Raw genomic sequence first — 12,673 nt, 5'->3', positions numbered from 1 at the left:
TTTTGGAACAACAAATGCTGCCATCTAAGCGCCGTGTTTTTCATGGACAAACCCTGCTTATTTCAGCAAGACATGCCAAGCCACACTCAGCACGTGTTAAAGAGTGGGGGTACTTTTCTGGCCCGCCTGCAGTCCAGACCTGTCTCCCATGGAAAATGTGTGGCGCATTATGAAGCGTAAGATACGACAGCGGAGACCCCGAACTGTTGAACAACTGAAGCTCTACATAAAACAAGAATGTGAAAGAATTCCACATTCAAAGCTTCAACAATTAGTTTCCTCATCTCCCAAACGTTGGGAGTGTTGTTAAAAGAAAAGGTGATTTAACACAGTGGTGAACACGCCCTTTCCCAACTACTTTGGCACATGTTGCAGCCATAAAATTCTAAGTTAATTATTATTTGCCAAACAAAATAGCGTTTATGAGTTTTAACATCAAATATCTTGTCTTTGTAGTGCATTCAATTGAATATGGGTTGAAAAGGATTTGCAAATAATTGTATTCCGTGTATATTTACATCTAACGCAATTTCCCAACTCATATGGAAACGGGGTTTGTAGAAGGGAAGATAAATACATCTTCATAAAGTGAGAAGTCATTTACTCAGTTCAAATGTACTGATTTTATGTATAAATAACAGCAAACTGGAATTCCAGAAGTTTACGTTACGTTTCTGCTGTTCAGTTCGATTATCCAGGTGCCAGCGTGGTCCAGATGCGATTCCTCAGGCTGCAAAGTAGCACGGCCACACAGAAGATGACCTACTCCTGCCACCCAGGACACATATTGGGTCAGTCGGAAAGGGACATCAAATTCCTCACTGATACAAGACAGCAAAGTTTCCTGGGAGCGGTTCAAGACTGTGTGGTACGTGCAAAATAATTCCATGAAAAATGCTTTTGGGCTTGCTCTACAGTTTAAAAGACTCTTACTGTCATTAGTGTTCCAACAAACAGCATAGGTAGTGTTTGACAAAAGATGGATTTATACATTAGGTTGTGGGATCGAGCAGAAGTAAAGATTAATGTTGCTGTTGTATTGTATTGTCCAATGCATCCATACATCCATTTTCTACCGCTTGTCTCTTTCGGAATTCCGGGGGGCCTGGAGCGTATCACACCTGCACTCGTGCAGGAGGCAGGGTATTAGTTTTTTTTTTTACCCCAAGAGGGACAAGTGGTAGAAAAAGTATGGACGGATGTTTAAATAACCAAAAAAAAAGAAGAAAAAACAGTAATGACAATGAAAAGAACAACAATATACTGATGGGTTTTGAACATTAATACAGAAACAATGTTTACATCACATGTTTGGAGTTTTACATTCTATCTAACATGTTCGAATATGAGTAGAAAGAACCAAGGTGTCAAGGTGAGGACTTTGGTACGGTTTGTTTTCCCGTGGTGCAAAGCGACCGGACTGGACACGACGTGAAGGTGAATACATGGTTTAATTAAGCTATAAAAAGGAACAAACAAAAGGCGCGCACAAGGCGGAGAGCAAACTTGGCTAAAAAAACAAAACTAGCACAAAGGCAGAACTATGGACAAAAAGCCGAAAACACTTACTGTGACGGGAAAAAGTAAAAAACAACAGAGCAATGGCACTATGGCATGGACCGCGTAATCATTCGGGTATCAAGGGTGTGTAGAGGGTGATGTCGCCAGACTGACTGCCTGGCAACTACAGGCTTAAATAGTGTTGTGGTGATTAACAGGTGCATGAGTTCAAATGAATCAGGTGCGTGACATGAGGATAGGTCAAAACTAATGGGTTGTCATGGAAACAACCTAAAAAACAGGAACTGACAGAGTGAAAAAACCAAACAGAACATAGCCACACTAAACATGATCACCAAGACATGACACAGAGTTTATTAAAATTCAACCCCTTTTCCGGCTAGAAATCATTTCTAATGCAATTGTTCACTTCCTTTTTTTCAGTCTTTAACACAACAAAAAAACTGAATAAATACACAGATATCAGTGAAGTTCACTTTAATAGATAGTTTTACTGTATGGTTTGCATAATTTACAAAATAAGTAAAAAAAATGGATTAACTCGCTGGAATATAAAGACAATATAACATACATTCATAAACGTGGATGCATATGCAAAAGTGCAATATATTTATCTACACAATAATCTATTTATTTATATATTTACCTTATTGATTTTTTATGCTGCACTAATGCAACAAAATTTCATTCTTATTTGTACTGTATAGTTCAAATTTGAATGACAATAAAAAGAAAGTCTAAGTCTAATATGCGATGGTTTATGTGTCATTCATCATTGTCATCGTTCAATAAGGGTCAATATGTTTATCAGTGTGTGAATGTGTGTGTGAATGGGTAAATGTGGAAGTAATGTCAAAGCTCTTTGAGTACGGTACCTTGAAGGTAGAAAAGCGCTGTACAAGTACAACCTATTTATTATTTATTAATTCTTTCTTGTACTTTGTAAAAACTTTTTGTATTTAAACAGTTTTTTTTACTGTAATATATTAATACATAATTTGACTTATTTGCATTATCCATTCCATAATTGAATTCCACATACTGATATGCTAAAGGTTGTAAGTGTTGTACAGACAAACAAATGTTAAGTTGCATGTTTCCCTTGGTTCTATTTCTTCTCTTTTTTTAAGAATGTGTGTACATTATTGGGTAGCAGGTAATATTTTGCTTTGTACATAATTTCAGCTGTTTGCAAATGCACCAAATCGTTGAATTTTAATATTTTTGATTCAATAAATAAAGAGTTTAAGTTAGAAATGTCCGATAATATCAGACTGCCGATATTATCGGCCAATAAATGCTTTAAAGTGTGATATCGGAAAAATGATTGGTATCTGTTTCAAAAAGTAAGATGTATGACTTTTTAAAACACTGCTGTACTTGAGTGGTACACGGACTTAGGGAGAAGTACAGAGCGCCAATACACCTAAAAGGCGCTGCATTTGCATGCAAGCCCAATCACATGATATCTACGGTTTTTCACACACATACACACACAAACAAGTGAATGCAAGTCATACTTGGTCAATAGCCATACAGGTCACACTGAGGGTGGCCGTAGAAACAACTTTAACACGTTACAAATATGCGCCACACTGTGAACCCACACCAAACAAGAATGACAAACACATTTCAGGGGAACATCCGCACTGTAACACAACGTAAACACTACAGAACAAATACCCAGAACCCCTTGCAACAATAATTCTAATAATAATAAAATTTGGCTTGTCAAGACTTTCCAAAACAAGTAAAATTAGCTAACCTCAATGAACCCAAAAATACCTAAAAATAAGTATTTTCTCACTAATAACAAGTGCACTTTTCTTAACAGAAAAAAGAAATAGGAGACCTATTTTCTCAATATGTCGACAAATATTCTTAAATTAAGTAAATACTAGTACCATTATCTTAACAATGATATGCGCTCGTATATATATATATATATATATATATATATATATATATATATATATATATATATATATATATACTGTACTTCCTTGAATTGCCGCCGGGGCGCTAATTATTTTAAAACCTCTTCTCACTCCTGCGCTTACCAAAGGCATGCGGTAAAAGTAAGTATGCGCTAATTATTTTAAAACCTCTTCTCACTCCGGCACTTACCAAAGGCATGCAGTAAAATGTGATTTTGATGTAAGCTTGGAACTTAAATCCTACTGAATAGCTCTTAATCTTTTTCCCTTTATGCGATTTCAAATTACCGGTATTGAAATCAGCCTCCTCCATTTTGAAAATGATGACAGTGTCACTCGTGACGTCACGAGTTTGACCAGGCGGTAATACTAAGCATGCGCTAATTATTTTGCGAAGCGAGTTTGACCCGGCAGTAATTCAAGGCAGGCGCATACTATATATACCCTGCGGCAATTAAAGGAAATACGGTATACATATATATATATATATATATATATATATATATATATATATATATATATATATATATATATACTTATTTTTATTTTTTATTTTATTTATTATTATTTTTATTTCCAGCCTGGCCCCAACCAATTTTTTTTTATTGTAATTTTGAAGAATTTATCTGAATGTGCATGAACTATTTCTGTTCAAAATTGTAAGAAATGTCAAATGTTAAATGTTTAAATAAACTGTCATTTTTGCTGTACTGTACCAACTGTACTACTATATGAGTACGTATTTTGTATTGTTTCATTGAAAATAAAACTGCAAAGTCCATTTGACTTTCATCTGTTTTAATTATGAGACACAATTGTGTCAAAGTCATGATTTTTTTATTTCATGCTTGAAATAAGAAATTCTTACTTAGAAAAAGCAGTCTTATACTTGTGAGTGTTGATGACACAGTTTTGCAACAGTTGATATTCTAGTTTCAATCATGTTTTACTCAATATAGGTCATCAAATTTCAGCAAAAAGCTGTAATATCTTACTGACATCATTTAGGACCAAAACACTTAAAAAAGGTAAAACACTCAAACATAAAATCTGCTTAGTGAGAAGAAGTTTCTTATCAGACAGAAAGTAAGAAAATATCACCCTTATTTGAGACATTTAATCCTACTTTTCAGTTTTTGCAGTGCATATATTATCGGTTGTGGTTTAATAGTTTTCCAAAATGTATAACAAACTTTGTTTCGGGTGCTTTGCTTCCTGTGTTGCCAGGCTGCTGAAAATGATGTTTCTGGAGTCCGAGAATCCGTGTTTGAGTTTGAGGACCTCAGCCTGCTTCCCCTGAGAGACGTGGCACCGATGGGAGGTGGAAACTTTTCACATCAATTCGGCTTCAGTGTCGGACCAGTTTGTTTTAGTTAGGATAGTTTGACACGCGGGGCCATCCCAGAAGACAAATGTCTCATTTCGCTTCTGAGAATGACACTTCTTGTTTTTCTGCTCGGGAACATCATCTCTCCTTTTCTCATAGAGAACTGTGTTGTTTACAGACACTCTAAAACTGTACGGAATAATTTAAAATGTCTTGTTTTTAAGTTTCCAATGCATTGTTTGACATAATGTATATAAGGTGTGTATCACAGTTAGCCTATTTTGAGTATGCCACTTACAAAACGTTTGGGGTATTCATTCGGCCGTCGGGTTGAAAGTTCAGGATGAACCTAAAAAGTTAAACCTAAAAAAAACAAATTCTTAAAAACCTCTAACACCAAGTCAAGTTCTACACCTGCATGCAGGCCCTCAGAGGCAAATTGTAAATATTGTCTAGGTGGCATTTGATTGCATAACAATTACAGTCATGGTCAAAAGTTGACATGCACTTGTAAAGAACATAATTTCATGACTGTCTTGAGTTTCCAATATTTTATACAACTCTTGTTTTTTGTGATACAGTACTTGTTGGTCATGAAGTTTGGTTCTTTTATGAATTGATTATGGGTCTACTGAAAATGTGACCAAATCTGCTGGGTCAAAAGTATACATAAAGCAATGTTAATATTGGGTTACATGTCCCTTAACAAGTTTATGTCAAAACTAGGACTATAGGATAGTTTGTTTTTCCAACGCAAAGGGAAATTGGCACGAGCCAGGTGTGAACGTGATTACATATTTATTTATATTCTAACAAAACTACAAAAAGGCAAACAAATGGCGCGCACAATGGCGGCGAACAAACTTGACGAATAAAAACAAAAGACTAGTAAAAAGGCTACCAAACTATAAACATGAACAAAAACACTTGCACTGTGGCATGAACAACAAAACTTACGTGGCGTGGACAGAACGAACAGCATAGCATGGCATGAAGCAGATGAGGAATATGGGTATGTATGAAGTTGCCAGGCTAAACACTAGGCAACTGTGGCTTAAATACTTGCAGTGATAATTTACCAGCAGGTGTGAAAACTGAGGACAGGGGCGTGATATCAGGGAAAGGTGAAAATCAATGAGTTGCTATGGAAACAAAGAAAACAAGGAAGTGCAAAAGCAAGAACTGAATGTCCAAAAAATAACCAAACATGACAAAAACAAAACATGAACTCTGGGCGTGACAGTTTCACTGCAATAAGGCACTTTTAGTAGCCATCCACAAGCTTCTGGCAGTCTTCTGGTTGGACTTTGGGAAAGCCATTCTAAAACCTTAATTCTAGCCTTTTGGCATGTGTTTGGGGTCATTGTCCTGTTGGAACACCCAACTGTGCCCAAAACCCAATCTTCGAGCTGATGATTTTAGGTTGTCCTAAAGCAGGGGTAGGGAACCTAGGGCTGGCGAGCCAGATGTGGCTCTTTAGATGACTGCATCTGGCTCTCAGATGAATCTTAGCTGACATTGCTTAACGCGATAAGTAATGAATATTGCACCTGTTTGAGGTTTCCCAGCTGTCTTTCGGGGTACAGGAAGGTCGCATTTTTGGTAAGAATTATTGTATTTATTATTGGTTAGTTTCAGCATAACAATGTTATCAAATAGAATAAGAGACTTATTACACGCTAAAAATGCTGGTCTTACTTAAAAATTCACGCATTTAGTTGTGTCCACTGTTAAAAAAATATTATATGGCTCTCACAGGAATACCTTTAAAAATATTTGGCTTTCATGGCTCTCTCAGCCAAAAATGATCCTGATCCCTGTCCTAAAGAATTTGGAGGTAATCCTCCTTTTTCATTGTCCCATTTACTCTCTGTAAAGCACCAGTTCCATTGGCAGCAAAACAGGCCCAGCGCATTATAGTACCGCCGTCATGCTTGATGGTAGGAATAGTGTTCCTGGGATTAAAGGGGAACATTATCACCAAACCTATGCAAGCGTCAATATATACCTTGATGTTGCAGAAAAAAGACCATGTATTTTTTTAACCGATTTCCGAACTCGAAATGGGTGAATTTTGGCAAATTAAACGCCTTTCTGTTTATCTGTCTTCTAGCGATGACGTCAGAACGTGACGTCACCGAGGTAACACACCCGCCATATTCATTTTCACATTACAAACACCGGGTCTCAGCTGTTATTTTCCGTTTTTTCGACTATTTTTTGGAACCTTGGAGACATCATGCCTCGTCGGTGTGTTGTCGGAGGGTGTAACAACACTAACAGGGTGGGATTCAAGTTGCACCACTGGCAAGAAATCTGCCGCCAGACCCCCATTGAATTTGCCAGAGTGTCTGCACATTTGACCGGCGATGCTAAGACAGACATGGCACAGAGATGTATGGATAACCTGCAGATGCATTTGCAACGATTAAGTCAACGAAATCACAAAGGTGAGTTTTGTTGATGTTGTTGTTAATCAGACATATTTGGTCACGGCATGACTGCCAGCTAATCGACGCTAACATGCTACGCTAATCGATGCTAACATGCTATTTACGCTAGCTGTATGTACATTTGAAACTAGATACCCACATTTAATGCGAAACAAACACTTACCAATCGACGGATTTAAGTTGATCCAGTGTCACAAGATGCGAAAGTCCTGATCGTTTGGTACGCACATTTTACCGGCGATGCTAATAAGGCAGCCATGCTATGGGCCACTTCATTAGGTACACCCACGCTGTGGCCGAATAGCGTCAATAGCTTTAATTTCTTCTTCAATTTCATTTTCGCTATCTGCTTCCATACTCCGACCATCTGTTTCAATACATGCGTAATCCGTTGAATCGCTTAAGTCGCTGAAATCCGAGTGTGAATCCGAGCTAATGTCGCTATATCTTGCTGTGGTAACCGCCCTGTGTTTTCGAAGATAGCGAAAATAAGGCACTTTAAAGCTTTATTTAGGGATATTCCGGGACCGGTAAAATTTTGAAAAAAACTTCAAAAAATACAACAAGCCACAGGGAACTGATTTTTATTGTTTTTAACCCTTTTGAAATTGTGATAATGTTCCCCTTTAAAGGCCTCACCTTTTTTGCTCCAAACAGATTGCTGGTATTATGGCCAAATAGCTACATTTTTGTTTCATCTGACCACAGAACTTTGCTCCAGAAGGTCTTATCTTTGTCCATGTGATGTCAGGACAAGGACAGCACAATGACCCCAAACACACGTCAAAAGTAGTAAAGGAATGGCTGAATCAGGCTGGAATTAATGTTTTAGAATGGCCTTACCAAAGTCCTGACTTAAATGAATGGACAATGCTGCAGTAACACATCCATGTCAGAAAACCAACAAATTTAGCTGAACTTCGCCAATTTTTTCAAGAGGAGTGGTCAAAAATTCAACCATAGGTTTGCCAGAAGCTTGTGGATGGCTACCAAAATTGCCTTATTGCAGTGAAACTTGCCAAGAGACATGTAACCAAATATTAACATTGCTGTATGTATACTTTTGACCCAGCAGATTTGGTCACATTTTCAGTAGACCCAAAATAAATTCATAAAAGAACCAAACTTCATGAATGTTTTTTGTGACCAAAAAGTATGTGCTCCAATCACTCTATCACAATAAAATAAGAGTTGTAGAAATTGTTGGAAACTCAAGACAACCATGAAATTATGTTCTTTACAAGTGTATGTAAACTTTTGGCCATGACTGTACACAGAAACACACAGCAGCTGGATCGTGATTTGTTCAACAAATCTTACATACAAACAGCCAAGAGACACGCTAGGAAATTAAACATTTTGATTAATGGGAATAAATTGATACAATTTCATGGAACAAATACAGTTGTACTTAGACTTGCGGTTATTTTGAAATAACAGCTGTCTCCAAGCTTGTTGTTACGAGTTACAAGCCTCCCCACCACTAGTTGCCGTTGCAATTTTCAGAGTGAACCCGGTAAGACAGAACTTTGTTTTCCAACCAGCATCTGAAGGGGTTTTCACAACAAAGGCCCACATAGCGATAGCATAGACTCGAGGATGCAGTTGGCAATCACACTTTAATCGTATTTAACAGTATTAATATCATGCAAAACAAGTATGTAACTCTGACACACACATTGAGACTAATGTTAGTCTCTTTTATGTGAGAACTGGCTAAATGAAGAGGCAAATAAATGTTACACATCTCCACAATAAAGTTGCGAGCATACATTTGAGTTACCAGCCTCCCCACCGCTAGTTGCCATTGCAATTTTCAAAGTCAACCCTGTAAGACAGAACTTTGTTTTCCAAACATTGGAAGGAAGAAAGAGTGTGAAGGACATTGCTGAGAAGAAGAGGAGGAGGATAGTCATTGAATCCAAAAGTTTGTTATTTTTCAAATGCATGCCTTGTGTTAACATTGTGTTGTTTTGGTGTGGCCAAGATCCGATTTAATTGGTTTAAATTAATTTCAGTGGGCAACTTTTTTTGATTGATTGAAACTTTTATTAGTAGATAGTACAGTACAGTACATATTCCGTACAATTGACCACTAAATGGTAACACCCGATTAAGTTTTTCAACGTTAATGAATTCATTGATATGAGATACAAGTGTTCTGAGTTTCGATCAAAGCTCCGTCAAAAAACTAATTAAAGGCCTACTGAATGAGATTTTCTTATTTAAACAGGGATAGCAGGTCCATTCTATGTGTGATACTTGATCATTTCGCGATATTGCCATATTTTTGCTGAAAGGATTTAGTAGAGAACATCGACGATAAAGTTCGCAACTTTTGGTCGCTAACAGAAAAGTCCTGCCTTTACCGGAAGTCGCAGACGATGACGTCACCCGTTGATGGCTCCTCACATATTCACATTGTTTTTAATGGGAGCCTCCAACAAAAAGTGCTATTCGGACCGAGAAAACGTCAATTTCCCCATTAATTTGAGCGAGGATGAAGGATTTGTGTTTGAGGATATTGATAGCGACGGACTAGAAAAAACCCCCCAAAAAACGCGATTGCATTGGGACAGATTCAGATGTTTTTAGACACATTTACTAGGATAATTCTGGGAAATCCCTTATCTTTCTATTGTGTTGCTAGTGTTTTAGTGAGATTAAATAGTACCTGATAGTCGGAGGTGTGTGTCCACGGGTGTGTTGACGCCAGTGTCTCAGGGAAGTCGACGGCAGCAGTACGGACAGCACAAGCTCAGCTGATCTCCGGTAAGAAACGACTTTTTACCACAATTTTCTCACCGAAACCTGCTGGTTGACATTCGGTCGGGATCCATGTTCGCTTGACCGCTCTGATCCATAGTAAAATTTCACCTCGGGGAATTTTAAACAGGGAATCACCGTGTGTTTGTGTGGCTAAAGGCTAAAGCTTCCCACCTCCACCTTTCTACTTTGACTTCTCCAATATTAATTGAACAAATTGCAAAAGATTCAGCAACACAGATGTCCAAAATACTGTGTAATTATGCGGTTAAAGCAGACGACTTTTAACTGTGTGTGTGCAGCGCTCATATTTCCTAACAGTCCGTGACATCACGCATACACATCATCATTACGTGACGTTTTCAAGAAGAAACTCCTAGGAAATTTAAAATTGCAATTTAGTAAACTAAAAAGGCCGTATTGGCATGTGTTGCAATGCTAATATTTCATCATTGATGTATTTAATAAACTATCAGACTGCGTGGTGGGTAGTAGTGGGTTTCAGTAGGCCTTTAAACTTGTAAGTTGAGATAGTAATGTACTAGAATTTAAGCGTTGATGTATGTCAGGGCTTCTGATCACGTTTAAGCCCTCTGAGAACACTGCAAAAAGTCAGTGTTCAAAAACAAGAAAAAAAAAAGACAAAAATGAGGGGTATTTTACTTGAACTAAGCAAAATTATCTGCCAATAGGACCAAAAAATTGTTCTTGTCAAGGCTTTCCTAAACAAGTAAAATTAGCTAACCTCAATGGACCCCAAAATACCTTAAAATAAGTATATTCTCACTAATAACTGTACTACTATATGAGTACGTATTTTCTATTTTTTCCATTGAAAATAAAACAGCAATGGCTGTCATCTGTTTTAATATGAGACACAATTGTGTCAAAGTCATGATTTCTTTTTTTTACATGCTCGAAATGAGAAAAGATTACTTTAAAAAAGTAGTTTTATACTTGTGAGTGTTGATGACACAGCTTTGCAACAGTTGATTTTCTTGTTTCAAGCATTTTTTACTCAACATGGGTCATCAAATCTCAGCTACAAGCTGTAATATCTCACTGAGACCATTTAGGACCAAAACCCTTAAAACAAGTAAAACACTCGAACATAAAATCTCATGTATGGCCGTGCAAGTCCCGGGATGCCCGAAATGTCCATAACACACCCAGCCGAGTCATTTGGGGATGTGGAATGTAAGTTGGAAAAGTCAGTAAAAGTCCCAAAAATACCTACCCAGGTTCGAGTCCCACAAGTTCCGCCGCCGGCCGGGATGCTCACAGTGTCCAGAACGCGCCCAACAAAGTCCTTTCCACGGGAAGGCGGGGAGAAAAGTGAGAAAAGTTGGTAAAATGTTCAAAAATCCCACCTGGGTTCGAGTCCCACAAGTCTTAAGACCTGTGCCACTCGAACTCAAACCCGAACCCGGGTGGGACTCGAACATGGGTAGGTATTTTGAAATTTTTTTAGATTTTTGCAGACTTTCCCAACTTTTATCCCCCCTCCCTGTGGGACTCGGCTGGGTGCACTGCAAAAACTGAAATCTAAGTAAGATGAAATATCTCAAATAAGGGTGATATTTGCCTATTTTCTGTATGATAAGATAAATCTTCTCATTAAGCAGATTTTATGTTAGTGTTTTACTTGTTTTAAGGGTTTTGGTCCTAAATGATCTCAGTAAGATATTACAGCTTGTAACTGAGATTTGATGACCTATATTGAGTAAAACATACTTGAAACTAGAATATCAACTGTTGCAAAGCTGTGCCATTAACACATATAAGTATAAAACTACTTTTTTAAAGTAATAATTTCTTACTTCAAGCATGAAAAAAAAAGTCATGATGCAAAGCGCATATCATTATGTCAACATAAAGGCACTAGCATTTACTTCATTTCAGAAGATTTTTCAACGTATTGAGCAAAAAGGACTCATTTCTTTTACTATCAAGAAAACTACACTTATTATTAGTGAGAATATACTTATTTTAAGGTATTTTGGGGTTAATTGAGGTTAGCTAATTTTACTTGTTTTGGAAAGTCTTGACAAGCTGAATTTTCTTGTTCTACTGGCAGATAATTTTGCTAAGATCAAATAAAATACCCCTTATTTTTTCCTTTTTTCTTCTTGTTTTTGAACACTGACTTTTTGCAGTGTGTGTTATGGACATTTTGGGCATAACACTTGTGGGACTCAAACCTGAGTCGGTATTTTGAGCATTTTTGAGGACTTTTGCAGACTTTTCTCACTTTTCTTTCCACGTCCCGTGGGACTTTGCTGGGTGCGTTTTGGACATTTTTCGCATCCCCGGACTTGTGCGGCAGGACTCATGGGACTGGAACCCGGGAAGGTATTTTGGACACAATTGGGACTTTTGAACATTTTCTCCTCTTCTTCCCCGCCTTCTTGTGCACCATTCCTGCGTGTGTTTTGGACATTTGGAGAAAAATAGATTCAAGCATGTTTTACTGAATATAGGTCAGAAAATGTCGGAAACAAGCTGTTATCTTACTGAGATCATTTAGGACCAAAACCCTTAAAACAAACACTAACATAAAATCTGCTTAGTGAGAATAATTATCTTATCAGACAGAAAATAAGCAAATATCACCCTTATCTGAGATATCTAATCTTACTTAGATTTCAGTTTTTGCAGTGAAGGCTTTG

At 37.5% G+C, this 12,673-nt stretch overlaps 1 protein-coding gene across 1 annotated transcript in view; it reads left to right on the top strand.

The window, feature by feature from the left end:
* The window catches only part of si:ch211-196i2.1 (collagen alpha-1(I) chain), a 171,189-nt gene that overhangs the window by 157,781 nt on the left and 735 nt on the right, over nucleotides 1-12,673 (top strand). Inside the window, exons 62-63 of the mRNA XM_061876913.1 lie at nucleotides 686-868; nucleotides 4,686-12,673. The exon at nucleotides 4,686-12,673 is cut by the window's right edge and continues 735 nt beyond it. Of these exons, the coding sequence (XP_061732897.1) occupies nucleotides 686-868; nucleotides 4,686-4,835 (333 nt within the window). The 3' untranslated portion in view covers nucleotides 4,836-12,673. The remainder of the gene's footprint in view (nucleotides 1-685; nucleotides 869-4,685) is intronic.

This window comes from Nerophis ophidion, linkage group LG17 (assembly GCF_033978795.1).
Source record: "Nerophis ophidion isolate RoL-2023_Sa linkage group LG17, RoL_Noph_v1.0, whole genome shotgun sequence".
Taxonomy (NCBI): domain Eukaryota; kingdom Metazoa; phylum Chordata; class Actinopteri; order Syngnathiformes; family Syngnathidae; genus Nerophis; species Nerophis ophidion.
The sequence above is the reverse complement of the archived record's forward strand: the minus strand, read 5'-3'. Positions and strand labels throughout refer to the sequence as shown.